Source organism: Xyrauchen texanus, chromosome 10, assembly GCF_025860055.1.
Source record: "Xyrauchen texanus isolate HMW12.3.18 chromosome 10, RBS_HiC_50CHRs, whole genome shotgun sequence".
Lineage (NCBI taxonomy): Eukaryota > Metazoa > Chordata > Actinopteri > Cypriniformes > Catostomidae > Xyrauchen > Xyrauchen texanus.
The window spans coordinates 35410461-35437860 of NC_068285.1; the positions used below are offsets into that span (position 1 = coordinate 35410461).

General features: G+C 36.6%; 1 protein-coding gene across 1 annotated transcript; it reads left to right on the forward strand.

Moving 5' to 3' along the window:
* Positions 1–467: 467 nt before the first annotated feature.
* On the forward strand, positions 468–26820 carry LOC127650592 (importin subunit alpha-7). Its single transcript, XM_052136092.1, has 14 exons — positions 468–598; positions 11504–11637; positions 12475–12567; positions 12761–12860; positions 12948–13042; positions 14275–14406; positions 14529–14617; positions 14772–14871; positions 15275–15438; positions 16843–16921; positions 17047–17172; positions 17381–17508; positions 20329–20507; positions 22867–26820. Exons 1-14 carry the CDS (start codon positions 595–597, stop codon positions 23052–23054), a joined length of 1611 nt encoding a protein of 536 aa, XP_051992052.1. The 5' UTR covers positions 468–594; the 3' UTR covers positions 23055–26820.
* Positions 26821–27400: the final 580 nt, after the last annotated feature.

The window sequence follows — 27400 nt, forward strand, 5'->3', positions numbered from 1 at the left end:
AAGGACGAGGACATTTTCTAAATAAATTTTCTTCTAATACCGGGAAAACTTTTATTGATAGCGTCACAAGGTTATTCCATAATGCAACTTCCGTTAAGGTTTTAAACAACATTTGTTCCTATAACTGTACATAACCTAAAAACTAAAAAGCTAAAAACAGTAGCCTATTTGCTTCACATAGTGTTTGCATGTCATGCATTTATTTTATTTTTTTACAAACTAGGCGAATATTCAAATATACAGAGAAATATTATATTTATCACGGATTTTACCTATTTGAAATTCGTAATTTTTTGTACGCTTAATCCCCGGAACATGTGTCCTAAATCACTATCAAAAACGTTATGAAAAATGATATTAATCTATTTGATTCTTACATTCCAAACTGACTGATGACGAATCGTTTTGTATGCTCACGGGGCGTTCCGCATAACGCAAATTGGAAACGCTGTCTTTAGTTTGTCTCCCTCGGCTCCCCATAGATCACCGACATATTGTTTGTGAGGAGCAAATTCTGGAAGACAAGGAGAGTGTTGAGATTACAGCTTTGCCATTATCAGTCAAAACGAAGCGTGTATCTTTAAAGAAAGCACGATGGGTAAGTACCCGATTTATACTGTCTTTGGGCGCGTTCATTTTATTATTCACGTCTATCAGCAGCCAAAACCCCGAGAGAAGCTACATCATGTCAAGTTACAGCGTGAATGTAAGGGCCAGTTAGCCTAGCACACTGGTCTGCTTGCTCTATATATGTGCACCACTAATCATGTGAGCAAATATTGTAACCCAGAACGCTCTTGAAAGAGGCGTTTGTGTGAAATGTTCGGGTTTTGCTGAAGTGGAAGGAGGATTTGAACCGTTGCCGGTGTACACGCTTGGTCATGTTGCAGTTGTTGTGAAATCGTGTCATGTTTCGTTTAACATAGGTGCTGATGAGGAAATGCTCCCTACCTAGACAGCATTTTCACAGCGCGTTATTGCCCAAAATGCTGTTTAGGTAGGCAGGTCATTAAGTTGTGAGACACAAACGAAGTCATTATATTTCACAGCCTTTCAGCTATCTTACCTGTCAAGTGTATCTTATTATGGACCCTAAGATCGGCTTTTATCTTTTGAAGGCAATGTATAAGATGTCTATTTAAAAGTTAGTCGCAAATTGAGATATATGGGCTGTTCATTGCTGTAATTCCTTTTAATGAGCAATGAAACATGTGGCATGTCTGTTAAATATTACTTGGAAATTGATGTCTTACAGTTCATTGACCCTCAGTTTCAGAGAATAATATTGAATTGGTGTTGTTTAAAAGGAGGAATAAGATGGGACAGAAAGGCAGGTACATACAAACAGTCGATTAGGTGTCAGAATCTCTGGCTGCTGCTGTCTTGGCTCATCCTGTCTCATAGCCTAATATTTCAGAGAATCATAAAAAGGAAATTCATGTGAGATCTGATCTTTTATTGAGTCTTCATGGCATTTTAGTATGGCATTTTAGTTTGCTATTCAAGTATGCTGATGCTAGTTTCCAGGGGGCCGGATGCACCAGCTATACATAAGTAGCCTAGTTGTGGCGTAAATGTGCACAAGTTACTTACACACTAATAAATATTTGAGTGTTGCACCCTTAAACTTAGGTAGGACGTAACGCAACGTATAAACTAAATATCTACGGAAGCCTCCTACCAGGAGTAATGGATGGAATTAAAAAAGCAGACTCATTTAATGACATCAATGAGCTCATATTTTGGTTGACAGGCTTCAGTCCTTTCAACATATATGATGTTGGCACTCATTTACATTTACAAGAGAAAACTATATAAAAAAATATATAACTTACCTCTTCAGCATGAACCCGATCTAACGGTGCACTTTCCTGTGTACACCGCCCAGTGTAAAGTTTCAACAAATTAAATAGATGGGGGCCTGGGTAGCTCAGTGAGTAAAGACGCTGACTATCACCCCTGGAGTTGTGAGTTCGAATCCAGGGTGTGCTGAGTGCCTCCAGCCAGGTCTCCTATGCAACGTGGTGAGTTGTGAGTGGATGCCGTGGAGAATAGTGTGAAGCCAGTGGAGTGGTGGTGGTGGTGTAGTGGGCTAAAGCACTTATCTGTTAATCAGAAGGTCGCTGGTTCGAGCCCCACAGCCACCACCATTGTAAGCATCATATTATTCGACTACACATTACTTTATGGAGAGCTTACAACCTACTAGTTAAGTCTTGGCTTAAGAACAGGTGGTGCAACCAAATTAAGCTGACTTGGTTACAAACTAACTAGTAGTTACTAAGCCCTTAGTGTGAACATTACGTCTCAACTTAATTGAGACTTTACGCAGAGCTGGTGCAACCCTACCCTAGAATCCAGCTGTCAAGAAGCCATATTTTCAGATATTTCTACAAAATGGGCTTCTCAGAGCTTTTTGTGGTTCAAATAAATTTCAAGGCTATAATGATCCTGCAAGAGCCTCAATCAAATAATTCCATCTGTGTTGGTTTAAATCACAAAAACCTTTAATTCCCCAAGTTGCACTGTTTTATATTTGCCTTAAAAAGCAACAAAACTCCTTTTCATGCACAATGCAGGTTGACCTTTGGATTGTCTACACTGGCACTTCTGCAAACACAGTTTTTTTTTAAATAGTTCCTGCAACAGGGGCCTTGCCCACATTGCTATTTGTGGGGCCCATGTAATGGGGAACTATGTCTGTAATGGAGCTGCCCTTCTTCTACGTCTTGCTCATCATCCTATCTAAATTTGTAAAAGAGAGTCATTATGATGGCTCTCCTAATCTTAAGCACCATCTGTATCATTTAAGTGGCAACAAAATTGAGCACCAATTTTTTTTGACGGTCCACTTTTTAAGCACCTTGGTTCCAGAGGTGTTTTTCGATATCTCTTCAAGAAACAAATTAACCTGCTCCAAGCTGAAAACACATTACAAAGCATTTAGAATTATGTATTTGATTCAGAAACAGCATTACAATATAAAACTAGTGACTATTTTATAAAATGCATATTGAATTGTATCGCATAATATAAAAAATTTACGTGTGAGAGTTTAGAGAAACCAATTTGATTATGTAATTTTGAATGCTTCGTTGTAGTTTGCAGTTCTCTTCTAAAACCATTTGAGTCCCGATTCCTGTTTTGAATCTCTTAGAGATTATGGGTAGTGTAGTTCCTTACTGAGAATTTAGCAATTTAACATTATAAAAAAAATAACAACAAAAACCAAGTTAAAATCAGTCTGTTTAATAATCAGTTTCTCTGTGAAGAAAATGAATGGGATTTTTAGTTCTGGATATTTACGGCTCTATAGAGTTCTGAGCCATGATCCATGATCCAAACCAACCAAAGTGAATCACAACATTACAAACCTTGATTTGAAGCAAATTAGTATTTGAAAATTGGAACTATTTTGAGATTGAAGCATATGTGATTTTTCACTAAGGTGCAAGGTCTCTTTTTGATATTATTTCATGAGGGAGTACACAACAATCCCATAAGCATTGCATATGATGTAATCAATTTAAAAACTATGGAAATATGAATGCAAGCTGTATTTTTAACCTAGTGTTTTAAGCAGGGACTAAAAAACGAAATGTTTGGGGTTTTTTTCGTTCTGGTTCAGAAGTTCCATGTCCTCCATTCCAAATGGTAACCGGTTAGAACAAAACAAAAAAAGGTTAATAATACAACTATAATTGTATATAGTTGTTAAAAAAGGACTTTGTTCTCAGAATCCTGCATCCACAATGGGCAATAAGGCAAAGAAATGTGTGATGCAGAGGTTTCCTTCAGGATCAAAGCACATGTTTTTTCAGGCCACACGAAGTGGTGTAATTCCAAAACCTTATTGTGATAAACCCTTTGGCCTTTGGTATCAAGAAAAAATGATTGTAATGAAATGAAGTGGTTAAAACTGGTTGCCAGCATTTAAAAATAACGTTTTCACTCCGTAACTATTGAACATGACAGACATGCACGTAATTTTCAATCACATTTGCTTGCACTGTAGAGACCTGTTTTTACATTGTTGCATGATGTTTTTTCATCAAATGAGTTCAACATTGCTAACAGTGTCAAATGTGACATAAAAAAGCACCTTGAGCTGACTGCGCAATTGCACAGATACTTAACCTCAATGCTCGAAGTCGGCCAGCAATACCATACCTGCAATGATGCGCAATTCCAGGCACAGAACTGAACGCTATTCTTGCATACTATGACGCGATGAGGGGGGAGTTTTCAAGTTATGCAGTTATATCATATCTAGCATTCCCATCTCAATCGTTAAGCCATTTATTCAGTATAGGTATATGATTAATATAACGTGTACAATACATGTACAAATATAACATGTTTAATATAAGGTAGTTATTTTACAAAGATAATTGTGTTAAACAGACATATTTCCAAATTACCTTGTGTAAATTTTATCTCTGCGTTAGAGAGGGGGTACATGAAAGGATGTTGAATGTTTGGGAACCACTGGTTTAGAGTGTAGGAAGACCGACTTGATTGCGTCATTCGCAGTGGTCATGAGAGTGGGCGGTTGCTCCAGAGCTCTTTTGGTGCACTTTGTTGGCCAGGATGGATCTTTCTCTGCTGAACCATGGGTAGTGTAGTTCTCTAAACATCATTTTTATGTGCAGTACTCAAACAAATTTGTAGGTATCTAAAAATTTGTACTGATGGCTTCAACAGTAGTAGTATATATTGTGAATGGTGGGTAACTAAGACGTCTGATTTGGAATGATACAAGAAATTCTGTTAGGCACATGCTTGAAGAAACACTATCATGTTTTTATGAACAGATGACAGAAAAGCCGACTGTGCATGTCTGACGTGCTGATTGTTCGGAGGCATGAAGTCTCTTGGAACATTCGTATTTAAAGGGTTTTCACTCTTTCCTTTCTTCAGTCTTCTGAAATTATTCTGCAAGTATAGTATTGTCTATGAGAATGCTGCAAATGACCTCAGACCACCTCAGCTCTGTGAAGTGCTTTGAGTTCAGTTTGCTTTATTTCCACAGAGCAGTTCATTGTGAGCACAACTCTGCAGGGCCTTTTTATACAGTATATAGCCTATACATCTGTGATTTAAATCATAAAATAATACAAACACATTCACCTCAAACCACGATTTATATATCAGTGATTATCATCATTATAATTATTATGTTTACTTTTATAATTGTTTTTAGATATTAATTTGTAATAGTAAGTTTCCATCTGTTGTCATAGACTGATACTTTCCTGATGGTTAAAGGGAAAAATATATGATTGATTTGATCTTTTTTTGGACCACTTAGTTCTTTTCATTGCTTATCGTTTTGTTTGAAGTGCAGATTGAATTTAGAAATGCCTTTTTGGTTTAAGTTTTTTTTTTTTTTCTCAATGCAAAATCACTAAATCATGAATATTCACTGATCCCTCAGCCAGGGGGTTGACAATGTAATTGGATATTGTGATTATTTTTTTTATAAAAATATCATGAACATATTTCTTGCATGTCTCCCAGCCCTGGAAAGGAACAAAACAAATTTATTCACACACAAAATCATTCCCCTTTCGAAGCAGATAAACTGGGTCCTGGGATGAAAGGTAATAAAACACCAACATTAAACTCGCAACAACCCACAACATATGATGTATTTGCCCGGACAACGAAATACCCGACTGATAACCCATGATGGAGAGAACACACGGCTGAAGTAAATTCAACAAGTAAATATAAAAACTATTTTTATTGCACTTAATTTTTTCAGTTTCATTTAAATTTTTTGATAAAATAAATACAAAATAAAGTTAAATATTATAAATCAGTTTGCCTTGCAGTATTGTGTAAGCTATTGCTTAATGAAAATTACCCCACAGTAGCACTTCCAACCAGCGGTAATAACGATTTGAACGTGAACACCATACCGGTGTGAAAATTATGATATTGTGGTAAGTCTAGTGTTCAAACATGGTGATTCGAAGCCGGCTCCCCGAGAAGAGGTGCATTCTGCATTTTAAAGACCGTGATGATGAAGTCTTATTAACATCAGAGGGCATATTACAGGCATATTTCAGAAACATCCTAACTTTGGAATCGTATCTTATTTGCTTTACCACGGCAATCGTATTAGTAAGGAACTCATTTAGGGAAAAAAACTATAACAGAACAACATTTCCTAAGTGCATTATCTTAACTACAGTTAGGATTTACTTCTGTAATATACATTTGTGAAAAATCCTAACTTAACTGATCAGGGCCTCGTTTCCCAATAACGATTGATCTTAGTGGTTAAGAGCATTTTCTTCGAGCGATTTTATGAATTAGTTTTTTTTTTACATGTGTTTCCCAAAGCCGCACTGAACATGAGCATGCGAGTACACACTTTAAGTGCTACTTAAGAAAGATGCTGTCCATAAACGTGAAGTGTTGAAGTGTATGGTGCTGCTCGTCATTGCAACTTCATTATATTTGTGTGTAACTTTAAAAACGTTTGTAATTTAGCTCACTTGAATGTATAACTTAATTCGCCACAATTGCATTTTGTTTTGCAATCGTTTTGTGCAGAACGATATATTTATTTTATACAATCACTGCTTTGTTCATCAGATGTGCATTTTAATATTTTGTTTTCAAAATTTGCTCTGTGGGTCGAGACGTAAGCTGTCAGGATGAGTGAACACAGCGGAGACCAAGTGTATGGTCCTGCTAATGACAACGAGCATTAATTGAATATAACGAGGTTCACCGTATTTATGCGGAGCGCATAATAAGGAGACGCACTTTAGGGACATTCCCCAATCAAAGAGAGATCTGCTCTTTATGGTAACAACTAGTGCTTCACAATAAATCATATCGCAATCGCGATGTCAGCCTGTGCGATTATATGACGGCAAAATGCTGCGATTATATTAAATAAATAAGTGCGGACGTGTCAGCTCATTCTCTCTGAGAGCTGTTTGCCCATTTTCTACACCGCTAATAAAAAGATGACCAGTCAGTCTCAGTTTAGGGAGTGGCACGTGTGGTCATGTCATGTTAGTTTCCGGTATTCAGCGTGGAGATAGATACCGAGCAGACCGACACTGAACTGGTGGCCAGAAAAAATAACACAGATCATAGCTTGGCTATGTGTGTGTATTGGATAGACAAGATTGACAAATGCTTATCAATAATACTCTTATGGCTAAAAGGTTTACAGTGTTCAGTGGCTAAAATATCAATATGATTAAATGTTACTAAAATTTGACTAAAATGTCAACTGTTTTCATTGACTAAAACTACATTAAAAAGCCCAGTAAGCTAAACAAAGCACAATTACAGATGTGTTTGCGAGTGTCACGCCATATGACAAGTCTTCACAGAGATATAAAGAGACACGATGCACCGTTAGCAAAGTGGGATTTCAGAAAATGATCCACACACTGGACAAGATGTACCAGAGGTACTAGATTTGGAAATACCAGTTGGTCATTTGAAAAAGAAAAAAAAACACAACAGCAACAACAACAGTTTTGGTGTGAACCACACTTTTATATCCAGTTTCCTTTTCAAAAGAGTTTATAGACTTTATCGAATCGTGAAGTGTATCGCAATGCATATCGTATCACATGGTTTCTGGCAATACTCAGCCCTATTCTGGAACGTATGGAGTCTTCCATTTATTTTGGAAGAAGGCCTCACTCCTCTCATCTGAACTTGCCCAATAGGCAGTCTGTATCATCAGCTGTCAAGCTGGATCTTGTCAAAGTATTCTATCTCAAAACTGCTGATATTTAAAGATTTAAGGTCACAGAGCCATATTCCCATGGTGCCAGAGATGATTTTTTATTTTTTTTTCCCCAGCATCAATACTCTCAAAACGCTTTTGCTTTGCACCCTGGTGTGCAGGTGGTAAATCTTGCAATCATCATTCATAGCCTCCTCTAAATGCTGAGACAGGCCGCTTTAGCTGCTTGCTCATGCAAACAGTATTTAGACACCCTCAATAAAAGTGGTTTTGCTTAATAACTCCGGATGGCTCTGTGCAAGTGAGTAATGAATGTGAAGATGCCACTGAGATTGCTGTACAATTTCTCCTCCATTCATTCTTAGGTTCTGAATGGGAAGGTTTAATAGGCTTTGCTCTTCGATATCAATTTCTGTTGCGTAATTGATGGCATGTGCGCTCTTGCAGATGGCGCAACAATTGAAATTGTCATAGCTGCTTTGTTTTGCTGTCAGGGATCCTAAAAACATGAATTTCTCCTTTGCTTGGCTTGATTTATTAGCAAGTTACTTAGAGAGGAATAATTACTTTCTCATTTTTATCGACCATGTCTCTAACTCTGCATCCTTGTTAATTTATTTATACTATGCATTAAAGGTGTGGCTACATTAGCTTTCAACCTACTTAAGACATGCAGTATATACTGTAAATAGCTGCTTGCTATTTCTTTTAAAATAAGTGAAACATCAGGCATTATGCAACAAACATTTCAAACAATAATATGCTACATTGTTTGCACATGACCTCAATGCATCGCATGTGAGTAGCATCCAGTTATTTTTTAGAAAATAGGCATGTTATTTTGCTTTCTATTTTGTGTAAATATGTCTTTCCCTTTTAAATAAGCCCAGAAACTGGAAGAGTATTCTTTTAGTATGTTCTTTTTTCGTGATTCGATTTTGATTCAATATTGATTCATATGGGTTTATTTCAGTTATAATGTCCTTTTTAATTACATATAAAATACTTTTTCTCCCAGCTAATGCTATTAATTATACAGGGGACCTTTTAATTGGGTACATTAGAAAAATATAAATTTTACTAATTATATTTGATTACTTTTTCATCATTTGTCACATTTTGGTTTTTAATAAAGGAACAAATAAATGTATTCAATCAATAAATATGATAATATATTTAATATATTATTTTGTTACATATTTATTGTTAAATTGCATAATTTGTATTCTTGACAATATTTACATAGATTTTGTGAACACATGCTAAAACCGGTACTGTCTCTTTAACAAAAAACTGCATTTCTGTTAACAACGCCTGTAAATGAGTGCATGTTAATGAGAGAGGCTTTACCTCATCTGTGTAATACATGATTAGAATTAAATGTTTTTGATCAACAACTGACTGTAAAGAACAGAAAGGTTATTAAGAGACCGTATTCAGTGTCATTGTTTGCGTGGATCTCATCATGGACACACATTACACAGAAATACTTTTACTCTCAACATGCTGTGAAAGGATCTCATTGCTGAACACTTCACAACTAAACTACACAATTACTGGTTAGTGAAATGTAAACATTTACCAGCCAGTTGCCAAATATATTCACTTTAGTCACACAGAGTTAAATTTGGTTGCAAATGCAAGTGATTTCCTCTCATTGTAGTAGAGGGTTGCGCATTGAGAGAAAGATCAATCTTGAGATTGTTCAAATTAAGATCATGATTAATCGTAAAAACTTAAAGCATAATGTAACTAAAAAATATATTAAGCAAACTGAGAGGGGGCCTCTTCATATATATTCATGCAATATATGAATGAATTATATTATTTATTAATGTTTATTAATAATATTATTATAGTAAAATATATATTTTACTTTATGATTTTAATCACATTTTAGCTTTAAAAATTTCACTTATCAATTTATATGATGTCATGAAATCATATTTTTAATAAAGTAGCAAGCAGTTGTCACTGTTTGAAATTTCGTATAATTCACAATGTAGAAGCCTAATAATGAAAATAAGATTGTCACGATTGTGAAATTTGGCTAACAATTAATTCTCAAATAATTGCGATTATGACTATTAATTAAGAAGGCCTGTTTTAGGTGTTTCACGAATATGATGATTAATTACCATACAAACTCACACTTCATGCACACAGCAAAGTCATTTATACAAATTTAGCTTGGGTCAAATAAAATTAGATTAAATATTAAATAAGGGTATGATTTCCTTTTCAGGCTTCAAAAACGTATGAATGACAGTCAAATGTAGAAGTATAAAAATTAAAATAATATTTGAATTATCAAAATATGTCTAAAATAAATATATATATTTATTTTAGACATATTTTGATAATCAGCTGAATGTGTGTATATATCTATCTTATTTGTCTGATTTACGTTTGATCCATTTGGACTTTTTCAATGTTTTGTTTTCTTTTGCTTGTTTTGTAACCCAGACAACCTGTATAGCTATTATATTATATTATGCAATAGTAAAAGATTTCTGCCTTAAATTCTTCCCTTTAACACATTATTTTCAGTCTCTCTGATTAACTCACAAGCCCTTATTTCTCAATAAGGAAGCTTTTGAGATTCAGTTTTTTGCATTTTATCATCTCCACAGAAATAGAGCAGGACATCTCGTCGGTCTCACTGTGTGAATAAACCCACAAGACCACGGACATTTGCCATTACATGGCCGTTAAGTGAAACTTGAGCGCTTCGCGTTCACAAATTGAATAAATGTATACCTTTTTATATTTTCGCTGGAGATTGGCGCAAGCCTCTGTAGACGACGCCACATCAGAGCGCTTGAGAATTGGTTCATCTTCACACGCTTGTGATGTCCGTGGTGCAGTTCCCTGAGATGCTCTGAGTTCAACTTGATGAATGTGGCTGGGTGGAGGGCGGGGCCGGGTCGTGATTCTACACATTCAGGAAATGACAAGGCTGAATCAGCTTCTTAATCAACTGCTTTTTATTCAGTATAAGGGCCTCAGTGCTTCGACACTACACAACACTTTCACTGGCGAGTGAAATGCTAATATTTACTTAACAGTGGCTAATAGACAGACTCTCATCTGCAAGTGATTTACTCGCAACAAAGAGGGCTGATATTATTTAAAATAAACTCCTCTTTGAGGCCTGAAGCCACACTCACTGTGTCTGTCTCTTGTCAACCTGCCACGTCATCTAAACATAGCCTAGTCTTATGTTGGCTTCTTTGATGGTGATTGGGAAAGTGTACAACCGTGCGTAATATACATATATTGGAACATACTACCACATCGTAAAATTGTGTTTTGATACCACGTTCCCCCTTTTGCATACTGCATTTAAGCTAAATTCTTAACCTTAAAATTCAGAGTAAAAATTATCCTACAGCTTCCATTGATTGCCACTTTCCTGAAAAGTTGAAAGAAAATGCCACACAATAGTTTGTAAGCTGTAATAGCCGAAAAAGCATGAACGAATGGATACTTTTAAAAACCACTTGAAGTAGTTCACCATTCAGGCCCAATTGGCCTCCTGTTTTCATTGGACTTTGATTTTAATTCAGATCTCGCATGCTATTTTGCACAGATAGTTTTCAAATTCAGACACATCGATGGACTCCTTTTTGGTCACCTTTACTAAATAAAATCCAGTTCATTTTGTGTCTAGAAGTAGTCTAATAATGTCCTGTCACCGCTTGTTGAGGGAGCACCACTTGTCTTTGGGATTGTATTTAAAAAGTTTCTGACTTTGCTAATCATCCCACTCTACAGAGCCCTCAGCGAGTCCTGCAAAGGATAATTTCAGGATGAACCGCTACAAGAACAAAGCACTCAATCTGGAGGAGATGCGTCGTAGAAGAGAAGAGGAAGGCATTCAGCTGAGGAAACAGAAGCGAGAGCAACAGGTGACTATACACTACTTCCCTCACCATGGATTTTTCACTTGCTTATTTCCAAATCAAGATGGAATCAAAATTGACCCCATTTACGTTCTCCCAAAAGTGAAAATTCTGTCTTTTTTTTTTTTTTTTTTTTTACTCAACCTTATGTCAATCCGGACTTGCTTTGTTCTGTGAAACACAAATAGAGATCTTTTATAGAATGTCATAATCGCTGATTTCTAAACTATAGTAGTTGATGGTGACTTGATTTAAAGCTTAAAAAAAGCACCCAAAAGTGTCATAACTGTTGTTTACGTGAATTGTGCATCATATTCCAAGTCTTTACTTTGTTTGAAGAACATACCAAATATTATATCATAATTCACTTTCAAATCAAACCATTGATCAACCCATGCATTGGTTCTTGCTTCTCGTGACCAATCATCATGTCGTCATGACACAAGAACCAATGTGATTTTTTTCTGCAAAACAAAGTCAGTCATATGGGTTTGGATCTACATGAGGGTCGGTAAATAATGAAAGGTGTTTAATTACAAATAGCCATTTAAATAGCTGCTGACCTTCAGCCTCCACTTCCTGGTCAAGAAGCCTCATCAAATATGTGTGCATTCAGCTCTTGCTCCATTCTTGTATGGAACACCTACTTTTCACAATCCAATAAATTCCCAATGGATATAATGAAGTCCCTTTGTTTTTTTTATGAATACTTATTTTCACACGTAAAGGCATTACATTACTGAAGTGAATTGGATTGTGAATGCTATTTTATGTTGACTTGAACTGCCAGGTCAAAGTGATATAATATCCACCATTGATTTCTCTATATATCTCTCTTGACAGCTGTTTAAGAGGAGAAATGTGGAGCTAGGTGAAGAAGTTGGAATGTTCGACAGTCTGCTCATGGACTCCTACGTCACATCCACCACATCTTCAGTGAGTTCTAACCCAAATGCATAGTTTACTTCCCTCATTAGATCAGTTACAGGGTGAGGTAATTGTTGGACCGTTATTAGTGCATTACGACCCCTTAATTCAATAAGCAGTATTGATTTAAACCTCTTAGAGGTGCAAACCCTGACTGGAAACAAATTAAGGGCATTGATCTAGACATGTTATGTCTTATTAGGATGGAATGATCACAAGAGATATGGTTGAAATGCTCTTCTCAGAAGATCCTGAACTACAGCTGGTCACAACACAGAGTTTCAGAAAACTGCTCTCCAAAGGTATCTGAGACAAACGCACGCTGCCTATACACAGTTTCACAGCTGATAAACATCAGAGTTTGAATAACCCTGTCTTTCTGTTAACAGAACCAAACCCACCTATTGATGAGGTGATAAGCACACCAGGGATTGTGAACAGATTTGTCGAGTTCCTTCAAAAAAGTACCAATTGCACATTACAGGTGAGATTTTAACTTAAATCTTAATCACTTACACATCTAATTTAAATAGTGGTACTTGCTATTGCTTATACTTTGTTTTTTAATGTAATCTGTGCATAACTCATCCTGCTCAGTTTGGATCCTCAAATCCAGCTCTTTGAGGAGAGGTGTCCTATATTATTTAAGCAATCTTACATACAAGGTTCCAGTCTAAAACAATGACTGTGGATCCAAATGGCTGTTTTTAGTTGCTAAAAACAATTTGCTTGTTCAATTTAGATGGTTGTTCAGAAGCAAGATAGAAAGTCAAAGAAACACAGCTGTTAACTGGTTTATTAATAAAAACATTTAAAAAATCAATATGGTCAAATAGATTCAGTATGCATGTGTATGTATGTATTAGACTGTGCAAAAGTTTTAGGCACTTGTGAAAAACTTTCAAAGTGAGGAGTTCATAAAAATGAATGGCAAAAATAGTTTTCATTAATCAATTAACGTTATGCAAAGTCCAGAAAAAGAGCTAAATCAATATTTGGTGTGAACACTTTTTCCTTCAAAACAGCACCAATTCTCCTACTTAAACCTGAACACAGTTGTATGTAAGCTTCTTGGAGAATTCGACAGTTCTTCATTTCGGCTGTCTCAATTACTTCTGTCTCTTCATGTAATCCCATAAAGTAGCAGATATAAATAACCATCTTAAGACAAATGTTTTTGTGAAACAGCTTATGAGCCTAAGACTTTTGCACTGTGGTGTGTGTGTATTTATGTGTGTATATATATATATATATATATGTATATGTGTGTGTATGTATGTGTGTGTGTGTGTGTGTGTGTACACAGTATCTCACAGAAGTGAGTACACCCCTCACATTTTTGTCAATATTTCATTATATCTTTTCATGTGACAACACTGAAGAAATTACACTTTGCTACAATGTAAAGTAGTGAGTGTACAGCTTGTATAACAGTGTAAATTTGCTGTCCCCTCAAAATAAGTCAACACAGCCATTAATGTCTAAATCACTGGCAACAAAAGTGAGTACACCCCTAAGTGAAAATGTCAAAATTTGGGCATGACTTGGGCCTGTAAATAACCACCTAGCAACCACCCATAAAGTCCTAGCAACTGCATAAACTGCACTCGCATTGCTTTCAGATAGTGTACAAATCTCGTTTTTCAATTAAAAGTTTGGACATTGTTGCCTTGAACTCAATTGAAAATTAAAAAAATGAGTCTCTCCTTCCCTCAGTTTGAGGCTGCTTGGGCGCTGACCAACATCGCATCTGGAACATCACAGCAGACGAAATTTGTGATTGATGCTGGTGCTGTTCCCGTCTTCATCGAGCTTCTCAACTCTGATTTTGAAGATGTAGAGGAGCAGGTGCTGGCATAGAATAAGTGCTTCTTTTCTATTCTTTGAAAACTAGAAGTTCACCTGGTTTTGTTTGTTCTAAATGAAAATTAATCTCATTTTAAGCTGTTAATGTATAGTTTGTGTCACAGGCTGTTTGGGCTTTGGGGAATATTGCGGGAGACAGTGCCGCGTGCAGAGATTATGTGCTAAACTGTAATATCCTTCCATCTCTACTATTGTGAGTGCTTTTTGTGTTAAGCAAACATAGCAATAAACTTGTATGTCTGCCAAAGCAATTTACCTGTTTTGAATATTCTCAAATGTATAAAAAAAATATATTTGTTGCTGTAGATAAGTATAGATTGTTTTTTTTTTAAAATCCTTTCCTCCAGGCTGCTGACCAAATCAACACGTCTTACAATGACCAGGAATGCTGTGTGGGCCTTATCCAACCTCTGCAGGGGCAAAAGTCCACCCCCAGAGTTTGAAAAGGTCAGTGTTTGCCTTGACTTGTCCCTCTTACTTGTTGTTTAAAAAAAAACACTTTATACTTTTCCAGGTGATGTTTTCTTGGTTCTAATGCATTGGTGAACAGATGCAGCCTTATTTGGTCTGTTTATCTGCAGGAATCATCTAAACCTATCAGAGAAACCATCAGAGTACCCATGCTATCTACAAGCATTTCCCCAATTATCGCACTTGTCCAAATTATAAAGATTTGTATAAAAGGGGAGCATTTTACTGCCTGTTACAATATAGACCACAGTATTTTTGGTTTACACACATCTCAAATATAAGTGTACCACAGATGAAGTCTTTTAAAATCTAAATGTCATGTTTTGTCTTGATCCTTAGACTTCATATTGAAATGAGCTCTCTTTTTTTCCTCTCGTAGGTGTCTCCATGCCTGCCTGTTCTGTCCCGTCTGTTGTTCAGCAGCGATCCAGACCTGCTGGCTGATGCCTGCTGGGCTCTGTCCTATCTTTCGGATGGACCCAATGAGAAAATCCAGGCAGTTATTGATTCTGGGGTCTGCAGGAGGCTGGTGGAACTGCTCATGTGAGTCTTGCTGAGAATATCTGAGAAACCTGCTATTGAAACAATGCTGTCATATTGAAGACAATATGAAAGTGAATCACTTTTTAAATTTCAATAATTTTACACATATCAGAGTGAAACAGAATATTAGTGTTGTCCCTGTGACTTGATTGTATCCATTGTGATTTGGTAGGATCATGAAAAGTAGCCATGTTATTTGTTCACCCAAAGAGTTCACCCAAAAATGAAAATGATTTGTCATTTACTCACATTCATGTTGTTCCAAACTGTTATGACTGTCTTCTGTGGAACAAAATTAGATGTTTTGTGGAGTTCACACTAGCCTTTTTCATACTATAAAAGCATACAGTATCTAAGGTCTGTCCACCATAAAAAAGCACCATAAATATAGTTTTGCGAAACTTGTACACTGGATTTACATTTTCTGAACTAATATGATGGCTTTGTGTGAGGCAAAACAAAAATGTAAGTCATTTACTGAGAAACCTGGTTTCAGTGGTGGAAAAAGTTCAGTGGTGGAAAAAGATTATGAAAACAAACTACTTTTTTATCTGAACATACTGATGAATTCTGCACAAAAACAACCAGGACATTTATCAAGGAAGCAAATGGAGTCATATTTGATTTAATGTTTTTGTCTTTAACGGGATAGTTCACCCAAAAATGAAATTTCTCCAATCATTTATTCACCCTCATGATATCCCATATGTGTATGACTTTCTTCTGGTGGATGGTCACAAAATTTTGAAGCTCCAAAAAGCACAAAGGCAGCATAATAGTAATCCATACGACTCGAGTGGTTTAATCCACGTCTTCTGAAGTGATGCATCCGATCAGTTTTGACTGAGAACAGACCAAATTGTAACTTCTTTTTCCACTATAAATCTTGACATCAGTATTCTCCTTGGCGATCTTTATTTCCAACTATTTTACACTTCCTAGCGCCATTTAAGTGCTCTGCGCGTGCGTTAAGCACTAGGAAGTGTAATCGAGCTTGAAATCATGATTGGGCCTAGAAACCACAATGGCAAGATGTACAGTGGAAATGTTCTCATCCAAAATTGATTGGATCGCTTCAGAAGGCATGGATTAAACCACTGGTTGTATGGGTTACTTTTATGCTGCCTTTATGTGCTTTTTGGTGCTTCAAAGTTTTGGTCATCATTCACTTGCATTGTATGGACCTAGAGATCTGAAACATTCTTCTAAAAGTCTTAATTTGTGTTCTGCAGAAGAATGAAAGTCATTCACATCTGGTATGGCATGATGGTGAGAATTTTCATTTTTGGGTGAACTATTCCTTTAACACCCAGTATAACAATTCCAAAATGTGTGTTTGGAGAATACTCAACTATAACAAACTGTTTAAACTGTTTGCAACTTCTATTTCTTCTTTTCTCTCAGGCATTCAGATTACAAGGTAACCTCTCCTGCTCTGCGTGCTGTTGGGAACATTGTGACGGGAGATGACATTCAGACGCAGGTGTGTTTGTGTATGAGTGGATGTGTTCATTAGGCTTTATGTATGATTATGTCTTGCTTCAGGAGTAGGAGACTAATGTTCTGCTTTCTCATCCTGTCTTTCTGCCCTCTGGTGTTTCACCGTAGGTGGTGTTGAACTGCTCCGCTCTCCCCTGCCTCTTGCACCTGCTCAGCAACGCCAAGGAGTCCATCAGGAAGGAGGCCTGCTGGACTATCTCCAACATCACAGCAGGAAACAGAGCCCAGATTCAGGTACACACTGACCTACACTTCCACACCTGCTACCAAAAGATATATTCACTGGGCTCTGCTTGTTTATCATGCATGGCAGGTTGTGACTGCACCCCCCAAAGCTTCAAAGGAATTGGCTTGTTTGTAGTGTCTATTTTGGATTTATTTTGGGATTTAGGGATGACATTAATCCTCTGTTCGTTTACTCGCCCTTCATCTCTGTCTTCAGGCGGTAATAGATGCAAACATCTTCCCCATCCTGATAGAAATCCTACAGAAAGCGGAGTTCCGCACCAGGAAGGAGGCAGCGTGGGCTATCACTAATGCCACATCGGGTGGCACGCCTGAGCAGATCAGGTGAGCAATCAAGTTTGCAGTTTAAACTTTTCCTTGATCTTTTTAAAATAGGAGTTTAATATACACTGAAAACATACTGTTACTTTCAGAACTCCAAACTCCTGTTTAATACATTAACATGACCACCATATTTGCATGTCAAAGATCCCTTTCGAGTTGTCTGAAACTTGGCACAGTGAGGTTATAGAATAAGGATTGATACTAATGAAAATGAAATGTGGGATAGTATGCCAATCCTTGTGTTGTCCTAGTAATAGTTCAACCATTCAAATCATTTTGGCCAAGAACCACCCATTTAGACAAGAAAAGGTCTGACCAGGGCTTGGGGGATGTGGCAAAAAAAATCTACTTTTAAGTATACTCCACTGAAAAGTAACTTCAAATTAATTATAATAATGATAATAATAATTATATATATTGTATATATCATGACGTACACCCCCCTCTCTTTCCTGGGGGAGGGCGTGCCTTATGCCCCATCTGCTGAGGGGACAGGGGGAGGGAAACAATAATGATTAAAATAGGGGGTACTTCCTGTAACGGTGTAGTACCCCCAACAAAAAAAAACACTGTGGGAGAGAGAGAGATGCGCAGTAGCTTGGTCCTCGGCCACTTCTCCAGCCTCTAGCGGACGACTATAGATGCAGTACACTTGAAAAGCAGTACACTTGAAAAACATCACAGATAAAAACAATAATTAGTGACCTATCTAAATCATCATGGTAAAAGGAGCAGTGGATGTTTGATTCTCCCATTAAAGCCTATCCATATGATTTGATGTGAAGCACCCATAACTGTCACGTAACAAATGCTTTATTATGGGTATTTAAAGAAAAGAAAGGAGAATGTTCATCAACATGCACACAATACGAAGGCCAGTTATGATCAGATTAAGCCTGTGTATACAAGCTGATCAGATTGGGGGCATGAAATACCATGAACTAATTCAGCTTTTGGTGGATTGACAGCATGTCCAACTATGGCGTTATACCTCGATTCCCAAAAAAGAAAAGGAAAAAAGTGTCAAAACAAATTCATATTAATCGATAAAATCGGGGGAAAAGCCCAGCAATGACAACATTTAAAAGGAAAAGTTCACCCAAAAATGTTCTATCACTATGTACCCTTATGACTTTCTCTCTTCTGTGGCACACAAAATGAGATGCAAACCAGAAGGTTAGGATCTGAAAGCCTCAGTCACCATTTGCTTTCACTGTATGGAAAAAGAGTTTCATCAACACGAACACAATTTTCACCTTATGTGTTCCATGTAATTCATACATGTCTTAACATGAACAAATTATGAATTTACATTTTTGGGTGAATTATTCCTAGAAATTCCAACTGCTGCCTCTTGTCTAGTAATCTAATATGTGGACAGGACTTAATATTGATACTCAAAAATATGGCTTGTGAGACAGTTACTCCACACAAATAAAAATATAATCCAGTTTAGTCAGATCTCAGAAATAAATTGTCTCAAGATAGCTGCTCTCCATCATAAGTTTAGCATGAGATCCAATTTAAAGTGCTCCGACAATTCCTGTCTGGCCAAGTTGTGTGGCTGTTAACAAGGCACGGCACAAGTGCTAACTGGGGCCAACTTGGGATGTTTATCCAGATTGAATTACAGTGTGGTCCTGCTTTCTCAGAAGAGTTTTCATGCTGTCTAGTGAGGTCACATAGTCTGGAGGCCTCACAGTTCTTAAAGGTAATTTTACAATGGCCAATTGGCAAAATGGCTTCAGACATTGGTTAACCAGTGCACTGATTACATATGAGCTGATACATTAACTTTCGTTTAAAAACCAAAAACAATGGTCAACAATAGCTAACACATATTTTTTCATCAAAACATGCAGTAAAAAATATCTAGATTTCCAACACTGATACATGCTGCACATGTTCAAGTGGTAGTGGTTGACCTGGAGAGTAATCGTAGACAATTTCTGACTGGTATTGTTGTTTACCTTCTGACCTTGGGATGTTTGCATCTGCCAGCAGTATTTGGCCAAATGGTTGCAGAGCCATTGCTCATAGCATCACTTTTATGGTTTCATCTTATATAATGTTGCAAGCCCTGTCACATTACAATTAAATATGCATGACTTTCAAAATGAATGGCAATCATTTTAGTTTTAACAACAAAACAGAGATTTGTCTCTGTCATTTTTAGATATTTATACTGTCTCATTAAAAGGGCCTATTTTGTATTTCCCTTAGTTTTAGTTCTAAGAGAGCAAAACTGTCCCAGTTTTTTGCAACTTGATTCCTCCCAACAAAATTACACCAAAGCTGCAGAATAGGAATACATAATTTCCTGTGCCAAAGAGTGTTGGTCCACAGCTGATGTACTGTATTATGTCTTATTACACTGCTTATGACATGTCTCTGGAATACATGATTCAGGTTGGTCAGTTGCAGCATTCAGTGGTAAAACGTTTTTATATAATGACTGCTAAACTTTATAATGTCCCTGGCAACTAATCTTCTGCACAGTGCTGGTTTATATCTTTCCACGGACTCCATGCTCTCTTCTAACGTGCTAAAATTATTTAAACTCAATATCAATATTTTATGTACTCTTATTTTTGTATTTGGTAAGTAGCTGTGTCAAAAAAACTGCTGTAAGATGGTCATTTGGCCAAAATAAACCACTTCAGGATTATATAAGACCCCTTCGATTCACATCAGGATCCTGATCACCCTGTCAGGGTTTATTTTGTGATAATGACCAGCTGACTACATTTTAAATGTATAAATATGGTGAGATGCATTTAGCTTTTTTATTCCTCTGCATTCACACTATGTTCTCTGTAGGTATCTGGTGAATTTGGCCTGCATTAAGCCTTTGTGTGATCTGTTGACTGTGATGGATTCTAAGATCGTGCTGGTGGCTCTGAACGGACTGGAGAACATTCTCAGACTGGGCGAGCAGGAGGCCAAACAGAATGGCAGTGGCATCAACCCTTACTGCAGTCTTATAGAGGAGGCCTATGGTAACACAAGTCACACAAAATACCCTTTATAAAGCATATGACCCAAAGGACTTGGCCAAACATTTTTTTTATTGTTAGCAGGGGAATGAAAAATGTGTGGTTCTTAATGCAGTAATAATGATGTAACTTAAGGTGCCTAAAGCCTAGTGTACACTACACAACTCAAGCTCGTCTCTTTTGATGTTCTGAGTCGGCGACTGGTCTGTGACGAGATCATTTAGATCTCACTAAATTATTAATATTGTTGAAAATAATTAGGTAAGCTAAGACAAATCTTCAAGAGAGAGAAAATGTGCTAATGTATTACTCAAAAGCATACATTTTTTGATAAGCAAAATTAACATGTTGACATGTTCAGGTAAAAGACGGGACTTGACTCACGTGAGGCGGCTATCCTGCGCTTGGAAAAGCCAGAGAGAAAGAATTAAACTTTGTATCTACTCCAGATCTCCTCTTTTTAAAATAATATTTGTATTTTAATTATATTAAATATGTGTAACATTCATATGACAATAATTTCAGTGCAGCCTCTGTTAAAAATATAAAGCAATGTGTACAAATTTTGAACAGTATAATGGAGAAAAATATGAATTCCAGTGTCGACTAGCAGCATCAGAACTGTTTAGTCGACTAGTCTCGCACATCCCTAATTCAGTAATGCACAGATGTAATGGTTGATGTATGTCCACATGAAATCAGAGACTCTCTCCTTGAAAAATCAGAACACAAGTGTTCACCAGGTGTAACCGTGATGTGTCTCGCTTGTACACTTGTGATCGGTTGGCCCAAAATGCATATTTAATACCAGGTGTACACATGGCCTCAGTCAAGGATATATGGTTTTAAGTTGATGCACTCAGTCTGCGATCAGTCCTGTAGTGTGCATATCAGCACGATGAAAAACAAGACTGAGAGTAGCAGGGTGCCGACTGCAACTAGTGTAGTGTGTGCTTGGCTTAATTTATCAGGACTAAAACACATAGAAGTGGAAAACAAAAGTGGTTTTCAACTTGGCCACAGTAATTGTTGCTGGTTCCATGTCACAAAGCAGTGAGAACAACCTTGCTGAACAATTTAGGAAAAATAATGCCACATGCAGATCCTCATCAGAGCAGGTTTGCCTATTACTACCTCTACTATGAAATCTGATGGAGTAAGCGTTAATCTCAGAGTCTCGACATGGCGACATGCTCTCATTAAACTCTTGTCATTATTAAATTACATCTAAAATGGATGTATATAGTAATGCTTCACTTCAGACATAGATGAGTGGGTACTCTTAGAGTTCTTATGGGTTCAATACAACTTAAGCTCTCAAACTGAATGGACAGTTTCTGTGGCATACTGACAATTACCACTGAAAAACGTTTTGACTCATCATTTGGGTTTGTCAAAGCAAGTTAAAACCATTTAAATGGCAATGCGCTTAAAATAGAAGTCTGTGGTGCAAGGTATTGCACTGAGATAAGTGTTTCCTGGTTTCGAAAGTATCGCCATAAGACTATAATAATATGACATGAGCGATAAAATCGCTTGCTAACCTTCTCTGTGCACAGTTCTATCTAATATTTCAACTAGTCTTAACCGTGTAAACCCTTTAACATTCACATGAAACGTGCAAGGATACCAGAAAGTGGTATTACTGTTACCAGAAAGACTGTTTACATAGAATAACCTAGAAAAGTAGTAATCCTAGCTAAAAGGATGATCTAGACAACTTGACATGTTAAATTCGACACTTTGTAGTACTGAAGATGTGAAGATTGTGGTAATCAACAGCGTGCCATGCATGCTGTTTATAGAGTTTCAGTTAGAGGTCGACTGATAGTGGATTTTGCCAATTCTAATAACTAATGTGGTGGAAATTGCAGATAACTGATTAACTGGCAGATTCATTTTTTAAAATCGATTCATATAAAATCTTAATTCTTTCCTTACTATGAATGGCATAGACATTAAGGCTGCAAAATGAATAAAATAGTTGAAGTAATGAAGATGTTGCATAACGGCAGATTTACATTAAACCAGCGTGAAATACATCGGGAACTCTTTATTTTGCAATTACAGAGATTAAACTCCGTTCCAATTTTCTACCAGATGAAGAGTTTTGTATGTATATATTTCACCAGATGAGGTTTATTGATAAGGAATTAAAAATTATTTCTGAAAATGAAAATTACATTTCGGTAACTATCCGCACATTTTTTCAGGTAACCGATAGTTTCAAAAAGAAGCTATCGGCACCACTAAATCGGTAAAACCGATATATTGGTCTACCTCTAGTTTCAGTTGTTTTTTTGTTTTATTTAATTCTGAACATTTATTTTAAATATTCATACTGCGATCTCTTCTCCGCTAGGTTTGGACAAGATCGAGTTCCTACAGAGTCACGAAAATCAGGAGATATACCAGAAAGCTTTTGACCTCATTGAGCACTACTTTGGCGTAGAGGAGGAGGATGCCAGTCTGGCCCCACAGGTGGATGAGAACCAGCAGCAGTTCCTTTTCCCCCATCAGGAGGCTCCCATGGAGGGTTTCCAGCTATAACCTGCCTTCAGACCCTTCCCGGCCACACCCTTTCATTTACACCCTTCCCTGCACCTCATACCGGTACCAAAACATACGTCTGAAACACTCTGAGCACAACGATTGACATCTGGGCAAACCAAATTAGCGACCGTGACACCGACAGATTTATTTAGACACTGAGGTGTGTTTCAGGCAGAGAAACCTTTCCACTGCCTCGTCACAATCGAGAGAGGTTCATGAGCTGGATTTTTTTTTTATTAAATTTTTCTTTTCCCTCTTGGTTATGCAGCTTAATAACCTTCCCCCTCAGGTAGAAATTATGGCACTGTGTCATTGTTTGGAGGAGGCATGCTTTAGTTTTCCCCTTTCTCTGAACGAGGAGAGAATTGTTTACTCATCCAATTGAAATTGGCAACAACAAAAAAAATCCTGGTCTTCATACTTTTTTCTTTTGATCCTGGGTTTGATTTCATTAAGTTTTGCATTGTAGAATTCCTTCAATTTGTTAATATTTCTTGTCCTGGAAATTATACAAACCAAAAAAATTTGAAATGCCCAAGCATTATAGATGAAACTCCAAAGTGGTATCTGGTATTTCCTTTCTATATATATTTATATATTTTTTGTTTTGTTTATTTAAGCAGTTTTCATAGACTTTCTATAGCCGTTTCATTTCTTTTATTATTAGTATTCATTGACTATCATTTCAGACAATGCTGGGTATGCAAATGATATAGTTTAGGCAGGGTTTATTTGATGTGGTGGAGGGTGATATTGAAGTAATCCAGGTATTGTAGTACAGGATTATCCTAATATAAGAAGTAATTAATGTAAAAGGGATAGTTCAACTAAAAAGTGTTATTCTGTCATTTACTCACACTCATCAACATTATTCCTAGAACTCAAAAAGAGATGTCATAGGACTTTGATTTGAGGTGAGAGTGAGTAAATGATGACCGAATTCTCATTTCTGTAAGCTAATGTGATTAATGGGGCCAAGAGAGCCCCTTAAAGATGATGCCCAGTTTCCTTTTATTTTTATTTTTTTTACCATTCTGAGGTGAATATCTAGTTGTAGACCATTTAGGGTGTGCAGTGTTATGAATAACTGTTCTTTTGATATGAAGGCTTTAATTATGAAATGCAATCTGGGTGAAATAAGCACATATAGGGCTAGGGTGACGCACTTGAAGGTTGGTGTGTGGTCACACCCCGAGAGTCTTTATTTTGTTTTTCTTTGTCATTAGTTGGAACATCACACTATTGGGTGGTTCTGATAGCGTTAAGGTGTTTGTTTTGTGTAGCCCTCAGAATGTGCATGTTTTAGTTTTGCATGGTGTTCTACTGGTATACCAACTATAATTTATTGTATCCCTTGCCAGATCTTCTAAACGGCTCATTGAACTCATTTGCAAGTATTCATAAAGTTTGCGAGGAGTTTAAGATTTTGTAGTTTTGCAGTTGCCGCAGGTATGGCAAGGAATACAAATTTAAATAATGAATACAAATATATATATATGAAGGTTACATTTGCACACACAAACCAGCATACACTTCATAAAGACGTACACGTACAAATTCAAGCATAAAACCAAGGGGGAAATGACTTCCATAGTCTCCAAACATCTCTATCTTTTCATTTTTAGACATTTCATGTTATTCTATTTTTTTGGCACTTTGAGTTAATGCACTAAAAGCCTAATTTAAAATGGTAACCTGCGGAGAAATAGACCTTTTCCAAACAAACAAGTCTTGATTAATTTCCCAAAGGAAACGTTTGATGTAGGACTGAATAACAGCTGTGAGTTTTAGACAGAGGGCATGAAAAAGTTTGAATATTAAACTATACCCCCAGCCTTTTAAGAAATTTACTGTAGTTTCTGTCTTGGATGAAATATAAACTGTGGGTAAACTTTTCATGCCATTATGGAAGCATTGTTACCTCTACCTCCATAATACACTGACTGGGTGCTTTTCCAAATGAATACTAGGGGTTATTTGGTTTGGGATGAGGCCTGTATCTATGAAATCATAGTTAGACATTGACAGACAGATGATGTTTGTGGGGAAGGAAAGAGATTAGTTGTTTGCTCCCATCATCTGATCTTTAGAGGAGCGGCTTTCTGGTTTTGATGCAGTTCTTTGTACTATATTTTGATTATTATTAAATTGGATTAAAATGATTGTTCTTCGATAAGATGCCAATCCATGGTGATTCATAGTCAGACTGCAGCTTTCCATACTTGTTTTGTTTGATCACAACTTGGTTCTGAAAATACCTCTCTACATTGTTATAATATCTGATGTATTTCACACAGGGGTTTTAATAGGTTAAAACCCTGGTTCTGTGTAATAATAGATTATATTTGCTGCATTTACAGGAAATCCATCTCCGCACAAGGATGGTGCAGTTCAGCTTTCCATATACATCAGATAAATAGGATGAATAAGACTTGAGATTGCAGGCAAAAATAAAATAGAAAAAATGCTTATCAAATATATGGAAGGGTCTATAAGACCACTGTGTGAGTTCATATCAAGTTGATAAAAACAAATAAAAAAAATAACTAAATGGAAATGCACTCCTATTCACAAAAGTGCCAATCAGACCAACAAAGACAAAAGGCTGATTTGTATCAATCTGTCTTTGATTTTTGTTTGTTTTATTTTTGTTTTTTTATTTACTTGAATGTGCACATTTTGTGCAAATATTGCTGCTCTTTTCTTATCTTTTAAATTAGAGGTTACATTGTCTGCCACAGTTTCATTAGAAATGATTGGTCTGCTATTTGTACGCCAAATTGGTTAACTCAAGATAAATGCATAAAAATTAAAATGCATAATTTATTGTGCTGGACTGATCCATACTGTTAAACCAATTCCAATGCAATGTTCAAATACTGTTTCAGTGTGTAATGTTTGCTTAGCTTGTGTTCCCTTTTGGAAATAGTTCTACTGGCACAGAGGAACATTGAAGGAGAAACTCCATACATTTGTTTTCCTTGCCCTTGTTGAAATCTTTGTGTGTTAGCTGGCTATGTAGACCCAACTGTGTTGTCCCATGTCTGACTTCCCTTTGCGACTAATCTTAACACAAGATCAGTAGTTGGACAAAAAGCGTTTCTCAGTTCAGGCCTTCTTGGCCGACTATTGTTCTCATTTAAGGACATTGCTTTAAGAAGCCAAAAGATTTTTCAAAAACAAATCTGAGTGTTCTACAATCGACTTGTCTCTGTGAATTACATTTAAACAAGAAGTTCAATGACTACATTGTTACATTCGCACAATTTAAAGTTGCAGTCCTGACATTGTTCTTTACTCATTAAAAATAACTTCTGAGAAGTGCAGAAAGCGATACAATAAGGCTGCAAGTAATCAAAATTGGGTCTTTATGGTCTTCCGTCCTAGATCTTGTAGATGTTGAAAATGAAATCTTGAGACTTTTTGTCTCATCCCAACCTGAAGCCAATGCATAAGACTTGGCTGTGTTAATAATGCTGACTCACCTATGTTTACAAAGCTACATGTTTAAGTACTTTTCATACATAATATTGAGACTTCCACAGGTGAATCCTGGTTCTCTCATTTCTTTCTATTTAACTGTATTTATATTTAAATGCCCCCCCCCCCAACCCCCAATTGCCCATCTTATACTGTGACTGACTTGACTCTACCGACCATATGAATGAGCGACGGACACACAGACTGAACATGTCACACAAACTTATACATTAACAATTCTGAACAAATGTTTAAGTATTTTTGTCCAGATACAAATAAAATTATTAAAACATTAATGGCTTAAGAGCTTTATTCTGTACAATTAGCATGGAAGTGATTATCTGGCTGTCCAAGGAGAGAAGCATACTATTAATTGAGATGTTATTAAATTGCAAACGTCATTGAAATTAATAGAAAATGGTATTCTAAAAAAAAAACAAAGTTTTTTTCAACTTTCCTTAAGTTGTCCCTTTAACCCCATTGTACCCTGTTTTGAAAAACATTAGACAAAAATACATAATTTGTAGAATTTAAATTTGTTTAGGTTTATTTGAACAAGTTTTGTTTTGAAGGGTTTTTAGGCAACGTGTGTGTGTGGTTTGCGAGGACTAACCCTAACCCACCTCAAGTGCCCCCATAAATCAAAAGGCTTAAAAAAAAACTAAACACTTTTTATATATAATCTATGTATGTGCAGATAGTTTTCTGTGAGGGGTTAGGATTAAGGGATAGAATATAGTTTGTACAGTATAAAAATCATTGTCTATGGAGAGTCCTTGTAAACCACAAGTACCAGTGTGTGTGTGTGTGTGTGTGTGTGTGTGTGTATACAGGTTTCACTACACCGATCAGCCACAACATTA